This window comes from Dinoponera quadriceps, unplaced genomic scaffold (assembly GCF_001313825.1).
Source record: "Dinoponera quadriceps isolate SergipeBrazil2010 unplaced genomic scaffold, ASM131382v1 scaffold248, whole genome shotgun sequence".
Classification (NCBI taxonomy): Eukaryota; Metazoa; Arthropoda; class Insecta; order Hymenoptera; family Formicidae; genus Dinoponera; species Dinoponera quadriceps.
Genome location: NW_014554606.1, coordinates 1188505 through 1213491, shown reverse-complemented (window position 1 = coordinate 1213491; position 24987 = coordinate 1188505). Strand labels below are relative to the sequence as shown.

Here is a 24987-nt window from a genome sequence, read left to right as displayed (position 1 = left end):
GAAACAAAATGTCGTGTGAATATGTATTTACTTCATCTCAAGTCTTGCCTTATGAAGTAATGTGTAACCATGCATTTCATGATAAACATTTTGTACTGTATGTCCCATATATAAATTCTAGTTACTTAAAATTATTACATGTGCCTATGCTATCTTAGAAAAATACTGTAGTATGCGTAGGATGGATGCTGTATTAATTACATATTAAAAATAAGTAACAGATAGTATATATAAAAGTATATAAAAAGGAGCAATGTATAGAAAAGTAGAATATATAGAATATAGAACGACGTATGCAACAAAATTAAAATCTCTACAACGGGAGCTTATCAAAAGCTTTTGGTCTTATGGTAAAATCTATAAGAGTTACTGAACACACTCGTTATCCGTGCAAGATAAAAAAAAATTAATGGAATGTTATAATATACATAACGTAACATAATAGGTTAACTCTTTTGGCTCTTCGAACATTGTTCTTTCACGCTACCATCCGCCATGCCGAAGAAAGCTTTCTCGGCCATGTTTATAAAGAGACCTGTTTCTACGACTCCAGGTACCAGAGATATTTCTTTGTTCACTTTGCACCAGTCGGTTACGTCCTGCGGAAAATCCCAGTCCAAAATAAAATTGCCGTTATCTGTCACCACCGGACCCTGTAGGTAGCGTATAAATTATTCACACATTTGACTTTGTGACGTCAAATTGACTTAATAAACTAAGTAACAAAAATACATGCTTACAGCCTTTGCCAAAGCCATCCTGATCTTCGCAGTTCCCCCGTACGTGGTCTCGATCCTACGTTGGATCGGTGTGTACGCTATAGGAACCACTTCGATTGGAATCCCTTTTTTGTACTGGTCGCCCAGCTTTCGTGAATTTTTTCTGGAACATAATACGATCACGTGACGATCGTAAATGATAACAAAGTGAATCTTACACTCACGTATAGTCTGCTATGACAACAAACTGCCTAGCACAGGAAGCAACAATTTTTTCTTGCAGCAAGCATCCACCGCCACCTTTGATGAGGTTCATCTCAGCGTCAACCTCATCAGCTCCGTCAATCGCACAGTCCAACTGTTATATTCAACTCACTTGTTAAACATGCGATAAAACAGGAAGGTTAACCATAGCTGTATTGGCAATGAATTACCTCTGGATAAATTTCCAAGTCACCTAAAGTCAGACGATTATCCACTATAAGCTGGCGAGCTTGAAATGATGTGGGGATGCAAACAACGTTGAGCCCTTCATTTCTGACACGTTCAGCTGGAAAGAAAATTCCTTGTAAACATGCGCAAAAAGTACTCCTGTATTTCTTCCTCTCATTCCCCTTTTTTATAGATCGATAATAATAAAAAAAAGTATTATAATCAATTACATAAGAAATATAGTTTGACAAAGAGTAAAAATATGCCGATGTTGTTGATGTGAAAGGTCGCGGTTCAACTCAGTCACACGTGTTTTTAGATAAAACAAACGGTAGAATGATGCATAAAATATACTGTAATACCAGAGTTTAAACTTTTCAGACCCCACACTTTTGGAAGAGAAAAATGATGTCCTAACAGCTGTCAGCATCAATATGTTGTACACCGTGCGATAATAATTTTATCAGTCGATAGTCTCATCGCAAGAATGTCACAGAATAGGCTTTCAGTGTTTACACAAATGTTACATTACAGATACATTTTTTCGATAAAACAAAAAATATATATAGAAGCGATCGTACATATACAACGGATTTTTACAACTATGTGTCGATGCGATCAAACTTTGTTTACATTCCCGAAATAAAGAAGTAACGCTATCGCCAGAACGATAGATTGAATATGACGCACGTGATACGCAATCTTTCAATGCGACCGGCCGGTCGATAATTACGACTGAAAAAAAAAATTGTCATTACCAAGTCTATGAACGGCATAAATCACGGTGGATCCGCTGCCGATGCCGAGCACGGTGTTATCCTGGAAAGATAATGCAATTCAGCCGGGACATTAAAATAACCTCCAATAACACCGGGGATAGGTTATCATAAAATAAATTCTCTCACCTGCACGTACTCGTCCACAGCTTTGTAAGCCGCGATCTTCTTCGCATCTTCGAGCCGGCCCATCTTCTGTAAATTTCTCGGAACGTTTCCGTGCAACAATCTCGCGACCGTTTGGACGAGCGAATGAACCATGTGGAGAAGTTTTCCCAAGTTTTGCGTCTGACGTCGTCGCAGCTTGGTTCAGGGTTAAGCCAATGCCCTGACACATATCGTATCTAGACACTCGCGTGCATCATGACCGTCGTTTGAAACATCTCTTCAACTGTCTCTCTCTTCCTATCGCTTCATCTGATATTGTGTAACATTCCTATCTTTATCTCTTAACCTCGTAAATAACTTAATGTTTATCGCAAACGTAAAATAGCTCGCAGCTGTCGAATTGTCAGATACAGCTTCGAATAACAAAGCGCGAAAATCTCAGAATACGATTCGATTTGAAAATATCCACAATTAATGTTATTATATATAATGTTGTAATATGTGTGTCGATATTATATTATTAATATAAAACAATATAATGCATATTAATTTTATGATAATATGTAATATCAATATTAATAATTAACATTATTATAAATAATAATTACGGTTATTGTGAGTAAATAATTAATAAACAGCAGGTACACAACGATACAAACCAATCAATACGGGGTATATTTTTTTACGTTGTGTCAATTATTAAAGATTGCAATATCAATAGCTCGGATTTGTAACCGATTAGAAACGAAGATCCTCGGCGAACCGAGTGTCAGAAAGCTGAGTGACACAATTTCAGTATTGAGTGAAAATTCCCATCTCCAAAAGAGCTGCATTTGACACGTGCAGTGAAATGTTATAATTATGGAATTAATTTAACTTGATAAATTAAATGTTAATTTAATTCCAAAATATTTGACAGTCGGAGAACGAAAAGTCGAGACAAATGATGATGATCTTTAAAAATTACAAATACATTTTTACCATTCTGCAGTTATATAACGTTGTTATAATAAACGTAATATCCAATAAGCAAGAAACATTAAATTAATCTTATAAAACATTGATTTTATTTTATTTTAACCCTCCATCTGTAATAGGAAGAAAAATTGTAGATTGCAGACCTTGATTGAATTTCCATTATATTCAGCATCAGAGGCGTATAACACAAAATACAACCAAACACAATTTACACTTCAATAATTATTATGTATAAGATTTCACTTCACCTGAATTCTCTCTCTCTCTCTCTCTCTCTCAGTACTTAGCAGTAATGTTCATTAACATTTTCTGCCTCAATATGTGTCACACATAATTCTCGCTTATCAACACATCTCTTTCTTTCTCTCTCTCTCTCTCTCTCTCTCTCGTTCGTTCTCGCTTTCACTCTCATTCCTTGCACTCGTGTATTCATATATTCGTATAGTATTCGTCGATCGAAATGTCAGGTAAAAATCCGCGAAAAAATCCCCCAGTGCGACAGTATTCCGCACTTTACTCGATCGACGATCGTAGGGAGAAGAACTCCTCAGTGAAACGTTATTCGGAAACTCGAGGTCTTTTCCTAATCGAAGTTGCGTACGTAGGGAAAATCTTATAGATCCGAAAGTGGGGAAGTTTGACGCTTAACTGGTGACTTGGAACGTGTGAAGAGAGGAATCAGCGGCAGCGGTTTGTTGAATAAGAATTGAGAGGAGTATTTCCCCCTCAAAAAGTACAATAGTCTACATTGGTCGAAGTTCACAAGGGAGAGAATGCAACGAAAGGGTAAATGAATAAATCATTTGCATGATTTTCGTCGCGATATCAAGTGAAAATCGCGGTACTCGCGGCAAAATTGATGTTTCCTTAACGCGTGCGCGAAGCGACGCGCCTGTATGTACGTGATAACACGATAATGATTGATAAGTTTACGATAGCGCCGTACAAAGTTTCAGATCTATCTCCAAACACGCACATTCTCACACACTTGGACTTTTACACGCAATATTATTGACATTTATTTATTTTTTTTGCTTTTTTATCATATAACATTTTATAATCCGACCGACCACACAAGCATGAGAAAAAGGAAATTACGACTAACACTTTTCGAGGAAATCAGTACCCTCGTTGACGTCTCCTCAAATTCAGTTAAGAAAAAATGCCACTTTGAAACGCCTCGTGAAAATACTTTACATAAAGTTTTCAAACAAATTTACGGACAGGCAATCCTCGCTAAGATTTAAGACAGGCGTATCGCCGTTACGGAGAATACCAGTGTTGCTTCCCTTGCGTATTGAGATTGACAAGATTGAAAAAGAAAAATCTTTACTGACCAGTCACCAGTCGAGGGTCGAACCTTGTACATGTATCGACAGGCGGGGGCCGCGTTAAGGTGTTTCCCGTGAGTGAGTGGCAAACGTGCAAATATTCTAATTAACACCACCGATTGCATAAATACCAGCCTCGATTAATGCATCTAGAACGCTTAAATAATGATCTAGCGAACGGGAGCGGAGGAAACAGGTGTCTCCCCCTCCCCCTCACGCGGATCGTTCTTTTTTTCTTCTCTTCAAGCTTTCGAAGCCGACGACGACGAATTTCTAATATGGTGACCTTCTACTCTTCGTCTAAGACGGACAGTATTACGCGACCTTAACGCGACCGTGCCGACAAAGGAAACACATAGCTCTTGTCGAGAGGCGGCTTTTTGCGGAATATTTGCCGCGAATATAAACCTATCGGCACCTCGGATCATCATCATCGATCGGGATCAAATTTACCGGACAAATAACACAAAGTCTCCCCTCCTCCGTCCTCCGCTCGTCCCGATCGCGAATGTATGGGGTATCCGTCGAAGAAATTGGTGGCGAGCTCGTAGTCGATCGTTTTCTCCGGACCGTTTCCTCGGTCTTCCGTAAATCTCGACAATGCGAATGTAACTCGGTAACTACGAATTTCAACACTCGGATACCCGCACACAAGGCATAGCGCGATCACCGAACGGTTCTCCTTCGCTTACGGATTCTTCAGTGAATCGATTTCTCCGTCCTCGGAAACATCGATGGTTTTACGTTTACTTTCCCGTATAATGTTTCTCTCTAAGCCTCGAATGAAAACATCCTTGAGGTAAAATCCTAGTATTCGGGTCGGAGAATCACGGCTTTGCTGGCCAGGTGCCGCTTAGAAATTTCATCGTCCAGGAGAACGCTGTGTTTTCAGTTTCTCGGGAATTATTAGAGCCGCGATATTTTCTATCTCTCTTTCGGAAAGAACACACTGATTTCAAATTCAATTCATCGAAGAATTCGCAGGTGAAAAGACATATCCGATGATGATTATTTTATATATGTGACACTAAAGGAGAAGGGAACCACGTTCTTTTCCGCCAGTTTCTTAACACGGGCGATACGTAAGAAAAAATAGGAAACGAACGTCGAATTTTTTTTTGCAAATTCGTACATTTTTACACGTTTCTATTCGGTCCTATCTGACGAAAGAAAGGACCTCCCTCGGGACACCGATTTCCCAGACCACCTTTTACACCGTACTCTCCTGCACATCTCCCATACACCGCACCCCGATTCCTCGAAGGAGCAATATAATGGCAAACTCGCGTTTAGAATTTTCTTCTTTCTCTCTTTTTTCTTTTTTTTTCTTTTTTTTGAGGGGAGTCGGGTCGCATCAGTAACTACGGTCATTAGCGCGCGCTCTCCTTTTCTACCGGTTTATACATCTACTACATACGACTTTCCTAATTTCTACGGTTTCTCTCTCTTTTATCATGCATGCGTCTCTGCTCTCCGTACTTTGACTACACTTCGCGTGGGAGACGACACGCCGTCGGAACGGGAAAAAAAAACGTAACTTTCGGCTGTACTATCCCAAAAAGCGCGAAATATCCCGTGGACGTTCTGTAGACGTCTTTAGAACATCTTCAGAACATCCTCAGGATGTCCCGAGGAGATTTGTGCTGTCTGGGATGCGCTTCTATCAGCGATGCCCGAAACAGACGCAATTTCGCCGAAGATTCAGATTACGATATTAAACAGAGAAGAAAATATATGATCTCTCTCTCTCTCTCTCTCTCTCTATGTCTCTTTATACGCAACAATATATAATCACGAGAATTGATGCGGGATTTATGCCCGAGTATTTGCACTATCAGAGACTGAATCGGCGGAATTATGCCAGTTGCGAGTCACAGTCGCTTGCATATTGATCGATCAACGGCGAAATATTTGTCTCCAAGTATCTCGCCTTCGGTCCATTCGTACAGCCGGAAACGATTGTTCCTTCGAGTCGCATTTCTCTTACATTCCTCGCTGACTTTTCAAGTGGTTTACAAGGTTACCTCGGAAAGTGGAACACGAAAGGAAGAAGGTGTGCCGCTACGTGAAACAAAAGGACGTTTGATAGGTTTCCTCGCGAGGGGCCTCTCTTCCTCTCCGTGCAAAAAGGGCGATTATTATAGCGCGATCGTCACATCGGGCATCGGGCTCGATTGACATATTGCGGCTCGCAGTGACTGAGAGGTGTCATCGTTGATGTATCCCCGCTTATCTACAAATACGATTACCACGCTGCGACTCTCATCACGTTGTGTGCGTGCGTGTGCTTTCCATATTCATGTCAAATTAATCTTTTTCGTGTTCTATGTACATTACTCTCGCTCGGCATTTCATACAGACATGTTGTGTTCCTCGCTAACGTTAGTCCGTTAAACGGACGTTAGAGATACGCACGCAGGACACCGCATGCAGGACTCCGCACGCTTTGCTAACGACAAACGTGGCAAACGTGAGAAAAGTGATCACCATCGAAATTACTTGTTTTTTCTCTCTCTTTCTCTCTCGTTTCGGAAACATATTTCGCTGCTTTCGTGTGCGCGAGAAAGAAAGAAAAGCGTTTTAACGAAGACGAGTGCGCACACACACTGGGAACACCTTTCTCACGTTTCACAGTCGAACAATCGCGCTGCGAATGTGGTACATACGCAGTCGCACGCGCACATTAATACACTCACACACACACACGCGCTCAACGCAACGCTCGTGACGTCTACGACATTCCCTCCGGTTAAAATGATCAGTTAATTGTCTAGTATGTTACAATCAGGCACCGTCCGCAGTATTGGGCCGCAAATATAGAGATACCTTAAGCCTTAAGCCTATTAAATCAATAATTAATCGTAACGTTAACAAACGGTAAAGGTAGTAAGAGCGTAATGCAATTCTTAATAAATCACCGGGTTCGAATGTTCATCGTTTCATCGCTTTATACACACTCGTCCCGCTTAGCTCCTTTCGATCTTTTTCCTCTCTTCCTTTCCTCTTCCAATCGCATCGCGTGTCTTTCATCACCTACAATCGCCTTGTTATTGTTACCTCAAATTCACCTCGACACGTGCGCGGACATAATCGTGTGAAGCGATAACGATATGCTGTCACGTGTATAACACGTGAATTTGCCCCTGTGTGTGTGTTTTATATATATATGTATGTGTATATACATATATATATATATATATATATATACACACGTATATATATATATATAATTTACTTATGTGATGTAGACAATGTTACGTAAAATATAGTAAATACAAATCGAAACACGATTTATGTGGAGAGCGACGAGACAACTTTGTTCAATGAAGAGAAGAGGGGGAACGAAGGAGGAAGGGAAATGTCGCACGTACTTTTTCACCGAAGTCGCAATGACGGATGTGTGTGTGAGTGAATATGTGTGTGATTATTGTGTGTGCTCGATTCCGATTCCGCTCGAGGTGTATTCGTGCGCGATATTAGCAAAATCGTGTCATTTTCGCAATAAATTCACAAATCGCGACACTTTCTTCGAATTCGCAAATCGAGCTATTGATCGATCGTTGAATGACGATGACCTTTGGGGAAGGTATCAAGAACATTTGGATTGAAATGTCTTCAATCCGTCTCTCCTAGAATCTTTCAAAAGCCACCTAGTTATAATACACGGATTTTCGGTGTTGAGAAAAAGGATTCGAAACTTCAGAAACGGTTTCGGTCGAATTTGCGCTCCGCTTTTCCTTGAAAACAACATAGCGATATTTTGTCATATCTTTTTGTTTTCATTGAAATAAAAAAATATACCTAAACTTGAATCGGGAATAACATTGTTGTGTCTAGAGTTTATAAGAGATAACTTATAAAGAGCGAAAACGCGTTTACAAAAATTAATTCGGTCGGAAGACGCGCGAATCGAATTAAAAAAGTTGGCGAATCCTTTCTTCCCACAACACCCTTGATAATAATATATTTCGAACGGGGAAAAAGAGAGGATTCAGTAACATGACAGTGACTTGGAAACAAGGGAAACGTAATCTTTCGCATACGAACGAGGAGGATCCCCGCTACGTGTTCGAATTCGGACAAGACACATCTTACGCTCGATTAAGACGACCGACGGAAATCGGGGAATTAAACTCGCGTTATTTTGGAGTCTTGCTTCGTTCCTTTCAACAGGCTTTCGAGTTGCAATGTTATACTCTCAACTGTTAATGCTTCTTTTCTTTTTTGTTTTGCGTATTAGAAGAAATAAGTGAACATATTTCCATTCTTAGTCGCGCCACATCGTAACGTTAATTTGAACGACCACCTGAAGAAAAATACGACGACAGTGCAACAAATCCTCGCTCGATATCTGCAATATCTGTCGATTTTACGTACGCACATGTTTATTAAGATAGGCTGAAAGTACAATATATATTCGCTTCATCGGAGCGTCATCACGCAAGGACTCTCGCAATGCAGATACACATCCAACGGGAAGAGGGGAGTGTCTGGCTTCTCCCCTCAATTCCTCATGCATTTCGCATTATGTAAGGCAGTTAGGTGCGTCTTGCTCGCTTTGTTTCAGGTCTAATTCGCGGGCTGCGACTGACTACGCACGGTACAAAGTATACACACAGAGTCGCGACACAGTTATTTAGAAGAACACTCGGTTTAAACGTTTACATTACATCGGCTACAGATAAAAGACGAATAAAACATCCAGGAGGGGTTGCTCTTTGGGTGTATCCTTGCCCTCTTGTTCAACTCGATCTCGAAGTTCTTCGATTTTGCACACGGAAAATAAGAGCTCTGAAAGTTCAGTGCTATTAGCACAACGACAAATTTACGCACTGAGCGCACTTTAACTTCTTCGTTCGTTTTATCCTCATGTAAATTCTCATGCTTATGTGAGCAATACACGCGATCTTCGTAGAGATCCTTTTTTTTCTCTTTCTTTTTTTTTGTCAGAAACGCTACACGGTCTCCGCAGAACCACATCTTGAGGATTTGTAATTCGGAGAGAAAATTTCAACAGCCGTGACAGATTACGATATGCGACAGCGAGCATGCAAGGGAGGGAGAGAAAAGGGAGAAGAAAATGGTACTCGAAGAGAGAGAAACACAAGTAACGCTTATATGTACGAGCATCTCGGAGAAGTCTTCCACTCCCGGCAGAAACTTTACAAATGCATCCGTATACTTCGACATAATGTTTCTTTTCTTTCTTTCTTTTTTGCGTATTAGAAGAAATATAACTAAACATATTTCTACTCAAAAATGTAAAATGCACTTGTAAGCTTTCGACAAAATTCAAACAGGAACCAAGGATTGTGATCGTGATCGATCCACGATGAGAGATTTTATCCTATGCTCCTTCAACATGTAAGTATATATATATCTCCCAAACCTGGTCTTAGGCGGGGGAAAGAAACGTGTACGAACGCTGTAATTATTTTAAAAAATATGCCTTAAAATGGAGTGATTGTGTATAAATGTTATATAATGTTAAATGAAACTTTATTCTTCAAAATTCTCCGTAATTATATATAATATACAATTACATCGCGATATACAAGAATCTGAGAAATAATAGTTAAACACAGGTATTTAAATATTAGTAATTCAATCGTTAAATATTGCGTTCAATATAAGCGTCAGATTAAGTATTCTGCGAAATATTAATTCATTATTTATAATTATTAAATGTAATCCCTCCACTTTACGACACCGACGTCTTTTTCCGGCAGCGTAAATATGCCGAGGGATGGTCCGCTAATGCTAAATTTTATCAGATCACGCGCGCAGGTCTGACAGGTGATTAAATGTATGTTTGAAAAGTAGTTCCAATGCATATTCATCTTCAATCATTCGTTCGTTAATGTGAAACTTTGAAACACACTGAGCGCCACGAATCCACCACCTGAGCCGAATTAAAAAGATAACGAAGAAGTTCGCACAGAACTGCAGGTGATTTATTTCCTTCGTACATCGTACCAATGATTTATTATTGTTTGTAAAGCATACACAAGGGTCTACTATAACGAGAATTATATTCTAAATAGTCGTCTGAAAAATATGCAGTATCGTTGTTCTGCACCACAGTTTATCATACCATTCCTCACGACCATCCTTCATTTATCTGTAATAATAATTATTTCGTGTACCATTTTCCACTATTAGCGCGCCGGAGAAAGTTATTACTTCTGATGAAGGTTAGAACCATTTTGTAAGCGTTAGTATTACGGACCAACCCGGGCAATTTCACGTGTCCGTGTAATCCCTACTTGTGAGGAGGGAACGCGCGCGCGTGTGTATGTGTGTGTATGTGTTTGAAGCGTCTCGGGAGGANNGGGGGGGGGGGGGGGGGGGGGCATTAACGGTTGATTGTTCGATATAATTTATAATTTACGCCGCGTGTGTATATGTGTCTCAACAATGAAGTGTGTCTCTCTCTCCCGTTTGTGCTTCATTTGTCTCGCGACGCAACAACGCAAAAAACGTGTTTACAGCAACGTGTTCACAAGTACAATTTCGAAAGAACTTCGTTCCTCGACCCCTTTTCACCCCAGGTTCACCCTCTCTCGCGCACGGGTTTGCGCCATTCTCCGACACGACCGGCCGAAGTGAAATAACGCTATGATGCCGCTCCGCCTTAACAAGAAGCCTTTTTATACAGTAACTCGGCTGTTTGCGAACGCCTGCTCTCGCGTTTCACAAGCGAACGAAGATGACGAAGAAACGACGCCGTGTCGTGTAGTCGCGTAATGTCAGCGTGGAAGAACGTGGCAAGACTCGCTCTTTCGAAGGGGGGAGGGGGTACACACTACACACGCGAACGAACCGTTATATTTTTTTTTCCGAGCATGACTGCAAAGAAGTGTGTGTGTGTGTGTGTGTGAAGTTATGTACATCATCGTTATTACTCGCGCAATATGCCGAAGTTACGGCGGATATCAGCAGCGGCCCTTGCCCTTGTTCCATGTCACGTAAAACAGCAAAGATGAAGAGCGAGAGATTAAAGATTCGGAAAAGTAGTAGTAAGGGCGTGTGTGGATGAAGAGAGGAGAGAGGGCGTTCGAATAATTATTAATATATAATATTATAATAATAACAATAATGATGAGGTGTTCTAAACAGTGCTAAGACTAGTGCTAGGGGGTCCTGTGGAGGAATCAGGGGTGGATGGGTACGGGGCTAAGGAGGGGTTAGTGAGGGGGCGGTGGTTCCGTCGATTGGTTTCTGCCGTCTACAGCCCTAACCGGCTTCCTACGTGAAGAGCCCGTCACTCCGACCGAGCCGACTCCACCTCTGAGATAAGCGGGCGCTGGAGCTGCTATCGGTTCCCGGATAGTTCCAGTACCGGTATTCCTAATTGGTGGCGGCAGTGGTTGCTGCAAAACCTGTGGCGCGTGTCGCCACGCCAGAAACGTCCGCATTAAAGATATATACGTCTGTTCGGTGTAACAAGATACGCGTTTATTCTGCGATCGCCACGTCATGTATCGCGCGTTAATTATCATCCGGAACTGGATGTAGCGTGTCTGGAAATAGCGCTGGAGGCGAGAGGCGAACTTCACGGTCGGTTTTGGTGCTGTCTTTCGCGAGACAGCGAGACACGCCGTGATAAATGATAGAGATAGAGAGAGAAAGAGAGAAAAGTTTCCGCGTAACAACACATTTCCGAGTCAAGTTACATCGAGTTCCTCCACTGTGTGTTAGCGCGAATCGCTCTTTCTCATCTGGCTCGTGTGCCTTCGATTGATTCAGATAAAAGTGAGCGAGCGAGCGAATCTCGAACCGTAAACTGGTAAATATTCTATCGTGATTGCGAGAAGAAAAGACGAACACTCACCAGTGGCTGAGGTAACACACTATGCATCAGAGTTTGAACTATAGGTGAATTTTGCGTCGCAATGCTGTTAGAATTCGGGGGTAAGCCCTGATTTGGTAGAGCGGAGCCTACACTGCCGGCGGCAACGGCCGCAGCAGCGGCAGCCTGTAGGATGTGCGATTGTTGCGCAGACGCCTGTGTTACGTGCTGCTTATTCGTCGCTTGATCCCTCTTGGCTTCCTGAGCTAAACTCAATTTCTTCGTGGAGACGATGGAAGTATTAGCGTTCGGTGTTTCGGGGCTGGTAGTGGCAGTAGTTGCACTCGATGCCGGCGTTTGCACGGTGCACTGCTGTTGAAGCAACTCTGACAATGTTTGGGAAAGCGTCCCGACAATAAGCTCGCGTGCGAAAAGGCTCCTGTTTGCACTTTCGCGCTCGATATTTTGCAGTTGCGAATCAGACAGTGTGGTTGTAATGCATCTGCACAAATGTGGAGAGGGGCAATCAAGTCTTAATCAAATAATTTACTACGTTCGTTCCGTCCTAACGGTTACAACTCGCTTTCGACCGGTGTATGTGTGCGTGTGTGTGTTTTATATATGTTACGTCGTTCACTTTTTCCTGCAGTTGTGTGTGTAGATGCTTAATCGCTTAACCACGCACAACTCGACGCGCGCGCATTGAGAAAGTATATATGTGATCGGATATACCTTGAGAGGCGGTGTATCGCCAAAAATAAGTACTTAGATATTTATAATGGTGTTTTTGGCAACAGCTTGCAACACGCAACTTTCTAGGTTACACGCAGGATGAAATATTTTAAACAAAGCGATCGAACATCTTGAAAAAGGAAATTTTCAGGAGGAAAACATTCTCAGACGAAACTTGGAGAGCGTCAAGAGGAATAACTTTTGGCATTATTCTTTCTTGCGTAGCAGACAATTTTCAATGTCATTTCAAGGTCAGCTTTATTTTTTTTTTTTCGTACGCGCAAAAAAATGCTACACATCCAAGTGGACGGAAAAAATGAGTAAGTACAAAAATAAAACACAAAGTTGCGTCGGCAAACAATTGTGAGTGACTTTCCCCCTGTATTATCTTTTCTCGCATTATTCTACTTTAAACGTCTTAGTGAAAGCTACAAATTAACATTTTGCAAAAATAAAGGGTACTGATAAGAATTAACTAAATAAAGCAGTTGTACACTCTTAATGCTTAATTTAGCAAACTTTCTAACTTTTATAATTTCTTTTCCTTAAGTTATTTATAAAGTTTAAATTTGTTTGGTGGAAAAATTAATTCAATATTCGACCGAAATGTATATTTTTGTCGATACTTTGCACTTTTCCCTCTACAGATTCTCTCATATAATTTTCTTATCGATCAGATTATTTGTAAAGTATCAGTCAAAATATCTTTACAAAATGCGTTTATATATATACGTTAATATTAGTTACAGAATCTATTTTATTTACTACATTTCTGAAATATCTATGAGGATATAAACGTAAAGAAGGCATACCTGGGTAACAGGAACGTGAAGTTCTGCGAATTAGTAGAAGACACACCGGACGGGTTGGCCACATTAGTCGCATTATTGTTACTACTCGTACTATTTGCCACCACGCTAGCCATTGTAGCAGAATGACCACCACTACTACCCCCACTGCCACTCACTGAACCGATCACTTGCGTCTGCCTCCTAGGTAATCGTTCGAGTTGTTGTCTAGCAGCCTACAAATAATACTCCACTTTAATAACTGTTCCACTCGACGTCACAGAATTGTTAACCCTTCTGTCAATGTAGTTTTTTGTCAATGTAATTTTTCATCTTCTTATCAATGCACAGAAGGGTTAATCACCCAGCATGCAAAATCGAATGAGGACATATGTATATAATTTGATAAATCTCTCTCTCTCTCTCTCTCTCTCTCTCTCTGCAATTTAATTCATACTTTAAGCTCAAAGGACATTGTCCCAGAGCATTAACACGTTGAATGCTGCGCCAATTTCACGTGACTTTCCATTCACGCCGTTGTGGGATCGATAATCCACAATTACCGCATTTATATTATATTTTTATTATATATCCTTATAAGATATATCCAATAATATTTACAAGACTACAAAACTATCACTATTATATATGAAAGCGATAGGTAACGTAAAATACATGTTATGCAGTTTGAATGGAAAGTTCAGCGTGGGCCAATACGATGACTCACACGGCGCTTAATATATTAATAAACTTTTACTCTCTCAATACTGAATCCAGCCATTTAATAAGATGATTTCCCTAACGTCATTAATCGATGCCGAAGTTAAACCGGCATTGTTTTATATATATATAGTAGTTAGATAAATAGTGCACGTCTTTATTAGTTTATTGATTGTAAAAAAAAAATTGTATATTGAGTTCTATAATTTTTTTGTTTTTCTTTAGTAAAATATTAAATTTGCTTGTACCCGAACTTGTTGTCGTTCTATTTGCAGCTGCATCTGCAATTGCTGTAGTTGCGTAGGTGCCGAAGAACTCTGTCCACTTCCACCTCCACTTCTACGTACTCCCGATAATTGAGACAATAATTCTGCGATGGGATCTATACCTTCCCGACTGCTTGGGCTCAATCCTCCAGATGAACTGAAATGCATGTTGGACCTGCAGGTCCAATGATACTCCAATGAACATTATCTAAGATGAGGTGATGATGAACGTTAATTTCGATGTGTTTTCATGTACAACACTTTATTTCTCTCTGATTTAAACATTCCGATAACGATTCCACGATATCGGGATTACTTTATTCTAAAATTCAGTGCTTCTTTCAGACGAATTACAGGCATCTCCGCTTAACATCAATAGTTTGTTCTTAAAAATACCAACTTTAAACTGAGGAAATGTTAATAGTGAATTTACATTAATTTTATTAATGAAAAAAATTGAATGCATTTCCTCCATCTCTACTCACTATTGATTTTCATGCAAGTCAGTAACAAACAGTAAAACATCTGGAATGTAACAATATATTATCATAAGGTTTAAAATGATGTTGGTATTGACACAAGTTTATTAACAAAAAACAGATATTAATACAGCTGAAAATAAATAGACAATGTAATATGATCATTTACGATATGATATGACAAAAGAAAAGCGAGAAGAGAAAAAGGAGGAACAAAATAAGGAAAAGAAAAAATGTCGGGTTGATTATAAAGACAAATGAAGTAATAATACAAAAAGGGTACTCACCAGAGAGCTATAAGAAATATTTACCAATAACCGAACACTGGCAAAAATTGGAATGTTAAAGTCAAAAGTGATATAAAAAACCGAAAAGTATTATGACGGAAAAACCGAGTTAACCGAGCCGACATTATGCAGGGGAAGCCTGTACTCATTATTCCAACACGTTATATATATTGGATATAATATTATCCTAAAATTTTATCAAAATAATATTTCTAGATGATTCATAAAAGTAAAATTTATAGGTGTGATATAATTGTTACATATGGCAGCACATATGACAATTATAAAATCTTGGAAAATTATTTTAACATATATATTGTATATACTGAGATTTGCGAAAAAACATATATAAATATCACGTATATTAACACTTCGAGGACTGATGTCCGCAAGCGTTGGTTAGACAGAGGCATTAACTTGTGTCCCGGTCCCCAAAGTATTAATGTTGATGGGTGAATATAAATCATTCGATCAATATTCGCAGTTTTTTTTACATACCTACGTGCACGTGGTGCACCAACAGCTCTAGATGGATGCGGTATCCGCCTAACATGTCTACCTGCTGAAGGGTCATCTAAAAAGGAGATCAAATCCCTTGGTCCACTCCGATGTTCCAATGTCAAGTGACCAGCAAAATCATCAGTTACATGATTGGGATCTCCACCTGGCACCGCTGCACACACTGGACATACCTGGACGTAGCAAGGGCAAAATGATTGTTACATATTTACATAACATTGCACGGTTGAATATTACAGCAATAATATTAATAAACATAAAATTATTCATCTTTTTTTTTTCATACGTACAACTTCAAACGAGGTATCTGGATGATCAGCAGCCACATGTTCTTGCAATGTAGCCTCGGTGAAACCCATTCTTGTACAGTACGGGCAAGTCAAAGATTGAGGTTGTTCCACACTCACTCCTTCACCACCATAGTACAATTCTATTGGAAAATCAATCATTGAGAATGTATTAAGAAATATTTGACTGAAAAATGTAACTTCTTTCATCTATGATTAGAGAAAGATTAGAATTATAATACTTAACCCTTTGCACTCGAGGGCTCCGGAGCGGAGCCATTTAAAATTTGTCTTCAAACTCGAGGGCTCCGCTATGGAGACAATGCAAATAGCAAGAGCGGAATATCCTATATACAATAGTTTTTATGATTTGTCTTTGTCTTTATGTTATGAACTGAAAGTTATTTGCATTGTCTCCATAGCGGAGCCCTCGAGTTTGAAGACAAATTTTAAATGGCTCCGCTCCGGAGCCCTCGAGTGCAAAGGGTTAAGTAAGAAAATTGCATAATATATACTCTCCATAAATATCTATAAATCTTGACGTTTCCAAAAAGATGTACCAGCTATGTATTTAAAGCTAAATTTGACAAAATGTTATTTTTCAAACGTTTTTATTTGTTAATGTGCCATACTGGAACTAATATTGCTTGTTTAATATCAATACTTAAAGCATATAAGTCCTGATCTGCAATAGGTGCTTTAAGCTTTAAGCCTTAAGAAATTGATCAATCACAGTTAAATGTGAAAAAAATAATTAATTGTGATTAATTTCTTAAGGCTTAAAATACCTATTTTAGGTTGGCACTAATGATATATTTCAAGATATTATATAAAATTCACTATCATTTTCAACCAAGTAATGTTATGTTATAATTTTCTAATAGTAAGTGTACATGTGTGTATGTATGTGTGTGGGGTATATGCCTCTTCCTCACCGAAGTCAGATCTGGTAAGTATGCACTGCATAGGATGATCTGTGAGGTGGCGTGTAGTACTAGCGCCTCCCTCGTAGCAGCTGGCACATAGATCATAATCGTAGCATACCAGGCACTTGTATCTACGACCTTCAAAATTTCCCTTCAAGCAGGAATCGCAGCTTACTCCTGAAATAAATATATTAAATTAATATAGTGCACATGAATATGCTCAATACAACATAACATGCCTTGCAAATCATATGATTTTTAAATATTACTCTTTTTTGTTCTGATTTACACCATGTTCCATAATGCATTAATCGTTAAAGAATATCTTGCATATTATTTTGTATATAGATAGCATATTATCTTGTATATGCTATCAGTTATATTTTAAGTATTTTAAGAAAAAGTAGCCCAACAAAATATTAAAAAAACTTCCTGGACAATGTTAAGTTACCAGAAAATGCTCCTAAAATATCAGTAAATTAATACATAATATAGAGAACACAATGGACTAAATTGACACGATTGACTGTTTTGAATTTCGGACATATAATTAAAATAAATTTTTCTCCATTTAATATTTTTTACTTGTTAATCACATTATATAAAGCAAGAACCAGATAATGCTCCTAACTTGTCAATAAGAAGTTACCGCATTAAAATTCAGATGACTATAAAACTATAAATAGCAACATACAGCAAAGCGAGTCATAGTCTTGCAACAATGGAGAGGAAAACTCGAGAGACAATATATGTTATTTAAATAATAAATGCACAATAACTGATTTAGATCAATCAAAATTATATATATATATATATATATATATATATATATATATCACTCCCCCCCTCTCTCTCTCTCTCTCTCTCTCTCTCACATAGTTCTCAATATATATTATATGAATAACTGATCAATTTTCAACTTATTGATCAAAGACTGATATTAATATAATATGCAACATTTAATTTGCAATTAAACATTGTTGCATGTGGAGATAATGATATCTAATAGAACTCTCGAGTGAATTATATCTGTTATTTCTGTATCACACACAGAAATGACAATTATATAACAAATATAGCATGCACTATTCTTCAAGGAATACAACTTTACGATATTATGCCCGAAGAGCACAGATCTCCTCATTACAAAAGTATGCAAGGTATAAACTCATCGATCATAATTCCAAAAGCCATTCAAATGCCACACGACTCGTACAGAAATGTTATTTCGATTGACACATATCAAGTACAGCGGTGGTGTTGTGGTCTCTCTCTAGAAGCCAGCGGAGAGCAAGCTCGCAGCACAAAGACACATGAATAAGTTGTTGTGCAAATCTTTGTTCGACCTAAGCCTAAGCCCGAATAGTCTCATGCGGGAAAAGCCGCGGTAACGACGGAGAAAAGTCTGCAATATGTTCTGCCAGAGAAGAGTGTCATCATCAGGAGCAGGTGAGGGGGGTATGACTACCAGGAGACGCTTCTGGGAGAGGAGTCAGCTGGTGGAAACGATCTGACAGCTAATCGGACGCGGTGGTGAGCGCCCGGACAGCAGGCCCGGGGCAGCGCGAGACCGCCTGAGGATTCCCCGGAGGAGAGATCGTCGTGCGAAACGTCGCAGATCCGCAGGAATTGGCATGAATCTCGGTGCCGTGCTGCCATCTAGCCTCTGACATCAGGTCCCCTCGGTTCTCTCGGCGAGACTCGCAGGATGTGTCCCGTATTAAAGGGATACCATCTACCTGCAGCCCGAGTCCGCCGAGACTCGGACTCCCGGTGGTACGCTCACTCTCTCTCTCTCTCGCATGCACGATGAACCTCACGCGCACCCCGTCCCGCGGCCCGGCGTATATAATTTTCCGCCCTGCGTCTGCCCGATCACCGCGCGACTCCGCCGCTTCTCCGATCAGACGCAGCACACGTACGTACGTACCTTCATGTCGACTCATTTTCCGTTTAAAATCTCATATATCGCCGATGCAGGCGCGGACCACTCGCGATCGTGTGTGTTGCACGGTCTGTGCCTCGAGAGCGCTCGGCTGCTGGCCGTCAATCACCCGCTCCGTAGGAAGTGCTCTCTCTCTCTCTCTCTCTTAGCGCGTCGCCTCAGCACGACGTACGCGACGTATGCGAAAACATCAATCGTCAAACAAAAAATTTTCGTCGTTAGAATTCCCAGCGTAAAACCTAACCCAACTGGGCTGACGACGTGACGTCACGCTAGACGACCTACCTACGCTCCCGGTGAACGTCGGTGAACGTCGCGCGTTGTGCGTGTGTATCTCCTCGATCTCTGCCCGTCGCAACGTCGCGACGTTGCCGCGCGTATCCGACGCCACCGGCCGCGGGAGATACGAATTCGCCAGTCAGCCAACGGAATTTCGAACGGCTGTCGTGCGGCGAAGCGATCGGTCGTCTCTCACACGTTGGCAGTCGCGCCTCCTGACACACACGCGGGGTTCGTTCGCGCACCGAGGAGTGGAAATCGGCCAGAATCCTGGCGAATCCAAATGTATGTCGAGTGTGCTGCGCTGTTTCTCCCGTTTCTTTTACGGCGTATTCTCGGAATGCAAAAATTTGTACGATTCGCGAAAATGTAATATACTCGTAACACTGTTTGAAATATACAAGTATGGAACTTGACTCGAAATAGTTCCCGAAGGGAACGGAGAGCTTTGAAATAAGTGTGGTCAACAGTGCGACGAATATGTTTGAGTTTTACCGCAAATACACATGTTCAACTTTAGATGTGCCTGTTTTATTATTTACTTGGCTGGTTTGTCACACGGAACGAAATGTTACCGAGTTCTCGCGCGATCAACGAATTGACAAGTTCTTGCATTACCGTATCGGACGTTTTCAAATATTTCCACCATATTCCAAACGAAGTGCTCCATCTGGTGCGAGTTCCGGCCGTAAAATAAAATAATCGGATCGCAATCTATCGAATATATAGTTCATGACGAGATCTGGCAATCTGGCACTCCTTTCACGAAATCTTCCGAGAGTCGTTCCCGTACGCGTTCGTATCGTTCCGCCGACAGTCGCGGAATTCCGTATATCAGATCTCGCGAAATCACGTCATTTATCGAACAATGGCCACGGTACTCGGACGTGTGATTGTGTACGGGGGCAAGGGTGCCCTTGGCTCTGCTTGCGTATCGCAATTTAAATCGCAAAATTGGGTGAGTAACGGAACCCGCGAGTGTCGTTACCCTCGACATCCAATATGCACAATTGATCGTACGGCCATTATCGACCTACCGGTCTTATCAATATATTGCATAAAATTCGATTACAAAACTGTCACTTTATGTTATTCGGCGTTTCGAAATATTTCATTAAATAACATTATATATATATAAAATTATATATTGTGAATATATATAATAATAAAAAAAGATGAAAGTAAAAATGTACAGTATAAATAAAAGAAGTAATATAAGAGATATAAAAAAGTGTAATCGTTGGTTTTATCAGTGATTTGTATGACTGTTAAATTGTACGATTAGTATTTATTTTTTCTTAATTGTGCTATTATTAATCACAGGTATGGATTTATAAGAGATTTATAAGTTATTTAAATAATAATATTTACATATTGATAGTTGCCGGTTAAAAGCAACTGACCTTGAATATAAATGTCTTTATACAAGATTCTTTCTTGGATAAGTAGGTAATCTGATGGATATTGCATAAAATTATTTATCAAGGCTATTGCCACCAGTCAAGCAAGACCTTTCACATTGGTTTTTTCCACTATGCACCTGTGTTAAATGCATTTTTTAAATAAACCATATATTTCACACTAAAATCAAAATATTTATATTATGTATTTATTTTATATTTTTTATGAATAAACATTTGCATGAGTAGATACATATATATGGATCTCTTAAACAAAATTCTAAATTATAACATTTCTGAGTTCTATTATTTTTTTAATGTTCATATAAAAAGTTACTCATTATATATATATATATATATATATATATAATGAGTAACTTTTATATATTTTTATATATATTTATATTTATTTATTTATTTATTCATTTATATTTATATGTGTATGTATGTATATATATATGATATTGTTGACATTAACAATTATAAAAAAGAAGATTCTTTTGTTATAATATGCTATATAGAGCATTGTCTTTTGATATTTAACATTTTGATAATATATATTATGTTTTATCATTGTAATTTTTAGTGGGTTGGTTCCATTGATATGAAGCCAAATGAACAAGCTGACATGAATGTGATTGTAAATCCCGAAAATGACTGGCAAAAACAGGTAATTTTTTATCATTCGCAGGGTTATTATCAATTTGTGAAAATAGTATATATGAACGTTAATTAATCTCTTATCATATAGCAAACGGATATCCTGGCTCAAGTTAAGGATAAGTTGAAGGATGAGAAAGTTGATGGTATCATTTGTGTAGCTGGAGGATGGGCTGGTGGCAATGCGGCGAACAAAGACTTTGTTAAAAACAGCGATCTGATGTGGAAGCAGAGTGTCTGGAGTTCTATTGTAGCCGCGAACATTGCTGCTGAATATCTGAAGGAAGGAGGATTCCTTACGTTAACTGGTGCTAAGCCAGCATTAAAGGGGACACCAGGTCCTTGTCAAATTGAAATATGCAGTATTATTATGTGCCTCTTACTCATGCTTGCTGAAATATCAATTCCACTTGATCAGGTATGATTGGTTATGGTATGGCGAAGGCAGCGGTTCATCAGCTGACAAAGTCTTTGGCAGATAAAGACAGCGGTCTTCCCACCAATAGTCTGGTAGCTTGTATACTACCTGTTACTTTGGATACACCAATGAACAGAAAGTGGATGCCCAAGGCTGATACAAGTACATGGACTCCGCTCGATTTTGTCTCGAAGTAAGAGGGGCAAGATATTTCTATATTAAATTAATATATCTCTTAATGTAATGGGATTTTAAAAATTTATTAATTTGAAAATTTAATAATTAAAAAATATAAATCTAAAAATTTATGTCTGTCCTTACAGTCTATTTTGGAAATGGTCTCAAAATCAAGATCGGCCTACCAACGGTTCTCTTCTGCAACTCATTACAAAAGATAATAAAACGGAACTGATCACAGCTTAAACGTATCAAATAAATGAAATTCGTGGGAACAAGGATCTCTGAGCATTTATGACAATACAATAATATATACATTTCGTTTTTATTGTTACCTGAAGGACAGGATCGTATAGATAGGTTCAGAGCAAGTCCTCGAAATAATCCTTATTTTGCTATAAAATATGTCTTCATCTGTGTCCTCTTCCTGCATACACATTCCACTAAGAAATATATTTTATATATTGTTATATATATAAAGATTATTTAATTGTTTGGAAAGACATTTTTCGTATAATGTATGTACTAAATACTCGGTTTATTTTATCGATGTGATATATATATATATATATATATTATATTGAAAGTTACAAAGAAAGTTCAAATGTGATGCATCTCATGTACTGTATCTTTTTAATGTAGATTTATCTTCCCATCTTAACATAGATAATAATTACATATATATATAAAGAGAAATTGCTTACCCTACTAAAGAAACAGAAAATGATGGTTGCCTTAATAGCAATGCATCTTTTAGTCTTAAAATACTACTATTTTGACGAATTTAAGTTATTAGGAATTTAGTTTACAATTTTAGAAATCTATCTCTATTAATCTAAATCTATTAATATGTTATATCAGTAATATTTACTAATCTAATTTTGATGTTAAATATTTAACATCAAAATTAAAAATGACAGATCTTTAATCATTTTTTCGGAAATCTAATAAAATTAATTTTCATGAAAATTTGAAATTTAATAATTGTTTCATTAAAAATCTTTTTATGATTCATTATATAATAATTTGGGAAATTAATATAGTTCTATAATTGAAAAAAAAATTAATATTTTATTATATTACAAAATGAATTTCTGTCCTAACTAACTAATACATTTCAAAGCAAGAAAACTCGATCGCCCGGATAGCTCAGTCGGTAGAGCATCAGACTTTTAATCTGAGGGTCCAGGGTTCGAGTCCCTGTTCGGGCGTTTTTTTTTTTTTTTTTCTATTGCTTTAAACTGGAAAAATATAACTTCGTTTAACAAATAATCTAAACCATATTAATTGCATCATATAGAAAACTTAATTATTCTTTTTAATAGATATGTGTATTGCTACACATTGTATATATATATGTGTGTGTATGTATATATATGTAATACATAAATTTCACAGATTTTTATTAGACATTTTTGTACAATATACGATTCATCGACTGATTTTAATGTTGAGATAATATGTTGTCTATCTCACAGATACATATACATTAACATTTTGTAACAATTACAATTGTTAACATACATACTAATATCAAACAAATTTAAGTAAATTTAAGCAGCGGGTTTGGCAGGATACAATAAATCCTGAATTATTTTTTGTTCCTCTGAAATACAGAAAATTTTCACATTTATATATCCTTACATTTAAAAATATTTATATAGTATTTTAAAATTATAGATATTTTTTTAATGATAGATTCTTACGTCAATTTAGAAAATTGTTTTATTAATACAACTTAATATTTTGTAAGAAATACATTATATATTTTTTCAATTTACATTTCATTGAAGAAAAATCAATTTATTTGACTTGAAAACAATTGTGGCTGATAAAAGACGCTATAGTTCAACCATATATAAAACATGAGACATATTTAATATTGTTATATTAAATAATAATCTACAACAGTATATTTTTTTAGAAATACATCTATAATCAAAAGTTTTACCTATCAATCTCAGCCTCCTTTCTTCAGCTAACTTGGCATCACGTATAGGTTTAAGTCTCAGCTCTTCTTCTCTGCGAGCAATTTCTTTTTTACTATATCTGCTCTGGAAGAATGCACCATATGCGATTCCAGTCAAGAGAAGACTCCAACGGCAGAACTGTGAAACACAAGCATGTACAATTAACAAACAAGTATTGTTTATGTATCATGTTATGCTAAAGAAAAACACCTATATATTAATAGTTTCATAAACTCAACTTGTAGAACAATTAAGAATAGCGATTTTACATGAAGCGTTAGTTAAGATGTATAGATAAATTATCATAAATTGATATTATACGAATTTTGAACACATTCTAACGAATGCATATTGGACAGAATATCTGGAATATGGACAGAAAAGTCTGGAGAAGGTTAGAAAATTAAATTAAAATCGTTGCATCGGAGGATTTTTTTCACTGAAAACCAAAGGTCATAAGTTGGCACGGCAATGGAAGAATGGTTGTTTCTCTCTTACGTATATTTATTATAATTCCATGTATCTTAACAAAATACAAAAAATTATGTAATGAAACCAGTCAATTTGACCGTCGAAAGATGATAAAAACTTAAGATCAGTCGGTTGCGAATGACAAACAGATTTTGTCAAGTAAAGCCAAGTATACAAGGAAGATACACGACAACGATATGTTTCGACAGACTGTCAATTTCACCTTGATAAAAGGAGAAACCCGCAGAGGTCTCGGATTCAGCTCGGCGGTCGACATCTTGCACACGGATGAAAGCCGCTCTATGCTCGTGTGAGTACTCGCGGGTGGCTCCATGTGATCACGGGCGCGCATTTTGATTGCGAATCGAAAGCGCCGTCTATTTACTCTCGTCTAACGTTTATTGGTCCGTAGTTTGTAAGTGATTTATTTATTTTTATATTAAAATTTTATTAGTTATCAAATCAACGCTTGAAATCGAGCACATTACATACGGATATTTAAATATATATAATAATTTAAATATATA

The 24987-nt window shown here is 38.2% G+C and overlaps 4 protein-coding genes, 1 long non-coding RNA gene and 1 other non-coding gene across 10 annotated transcripts; 3 read left to right on the top strand and 3 right to left on the bottom strand.

The window, feature by feature from the left end:
- Window positions 1–173: 173 nt before the first annotated feature.
- Window positions 174–2507, bottom strand: LOC106752295 (ribose-5-phosphate isomerase). Its single transcript, XM_014633889.1, has 6 exons — window positions 2057–2507; window positions 1910–1970; window positions 1154–1269; window positions 944–1077; window positions 741–882; window positions 174–653 (listed from the first exon to the last, which is right to left on the bottom strand). Exons 1-6 carry the CDS (start codon window positions 2186–2188, stop codon window positions 447–449), a joined length of 792 nt encoding a protein of 263 aa, XP_014489375.1. The 5' UTR covers window positions 2189–2507; the 3' UTR covers window positions 174–446.
- A 650-nt stretch (window positions 2508–3157) lies between these two features.
- LOC106752293 (E3 ubiquitin-protein ligase KCMF1-like) lies at window positions 3158–19542 on the bottom strand. Of its 4 annotated transcripts, XM_014633885.1 has the most exons (9): window positions 19071–19539; window positions 17150–17317; window positions 16218–16357; window positions 15907–16100; window positions 14625–14817; window positions 13681–13892; window positions 12179–12638; window positions 11586–11726; window positions 3158–10465 (listed from the first exon to the last, which is right to left on the bottom strand). In XM_014633885.1, exons 1-9 carry the CDS (start codon window positions 19084–19086, stop codon window positions 10445–10447), a joined length of 1545 nt encoding a protein of 514 aa, XP_014489371.1. In that variant the 5' UTR covers window positions 19087–19539; the 3' UTR covers window positions 3158–10444. The 4 variants fall into 4 exon arrangements, with proteins under 4 accessions (XP_014489371.1, XP_014489370.1, XP_014489369.1 ...); XM_014633884.1 differs by lacking the exon at window positions 3158–10465 and having other exon boundaries at window positions 10711–11726; window positions 14625–14799; window positions 19071–19542; XM_014633883.1 differs by lacking the exon at window positions 3158–10465 and having other exon boundaries at window positions 10711–11726; window positions 19071–19535.
- Window positions 14769–15883, top strand: LOC106752300. Its single transcript, XR_001375137.1, has 2 exons — window positions 14769–14860; window positions 14988–15883. It is a non-coding gene; the product is annotated as an uncharacterized LOC106752300 (long non-coding RNA).
- Window positions 18859–22633, top strand: LOC106752296 (dihydropteridine reductase). 2 transcript variants are annotated; one of them, XM_014633890.1, is made up of 5 exons: window positions 18859–19062; window positions 21351–21434; window positions 21516–21762; window positions 21843–22035; window positions 22166–22633. In XM_014633890.1, exons 1-5 carry the CDS (start codon window positions 18943–18945, stop codon window positions 22263–22265), a joined length of 744 nt encoding a protein of 247 aa, XP_014489376.1. In that variant the 5' UTR covers window positions 18859–18942; the 3' UTR covers window positions 22266–22633. The 2 variants fall into 2 exon arrangements, with proteins under 2 accessions (XP_014489376.1, XP_014489377.1); XM_014633891.1 differs by lacking the exon at window positions 18859–19062 and adding an exon at window positions 20115–20322.
- Window positions 22634–23157: 524 nt separating this feature from the next.
- Trnak-uuu lies at window positions 23158–23230 on the top strand. The gene has a single exon. It is a non-coding gene; the product is annotated as a tRNA-Lys (tRNA).
- Window positions 23231–23405: 175 nt separating this feature from the next.
- LOC106752299 (ATP synthase subunit e, mitochondrial) lies at window positions 23406–24782 on the bottom strand. Its single transcript, XM_014633896.1, has 3 exons — window positions 24684–24782; window positions 23971–24127; window positions 23406–23625 (listed from the first exon to the last, which is right to left on the bottom strand). The coding sequence occupies exons 1-3, from the start codon at window positions 24735–24737 to the stop codon at window positions 23573–23575; spliced, it is 264 nt and encodes an 87-aa protein (XP_014489382.1). The 5' UTR covers window positions 24738–24782; the 3' UTR covers window positions 23406–23572.
- Between the last annotated feature and the right edge of the window lie 205 nt (window positions 24783–24987).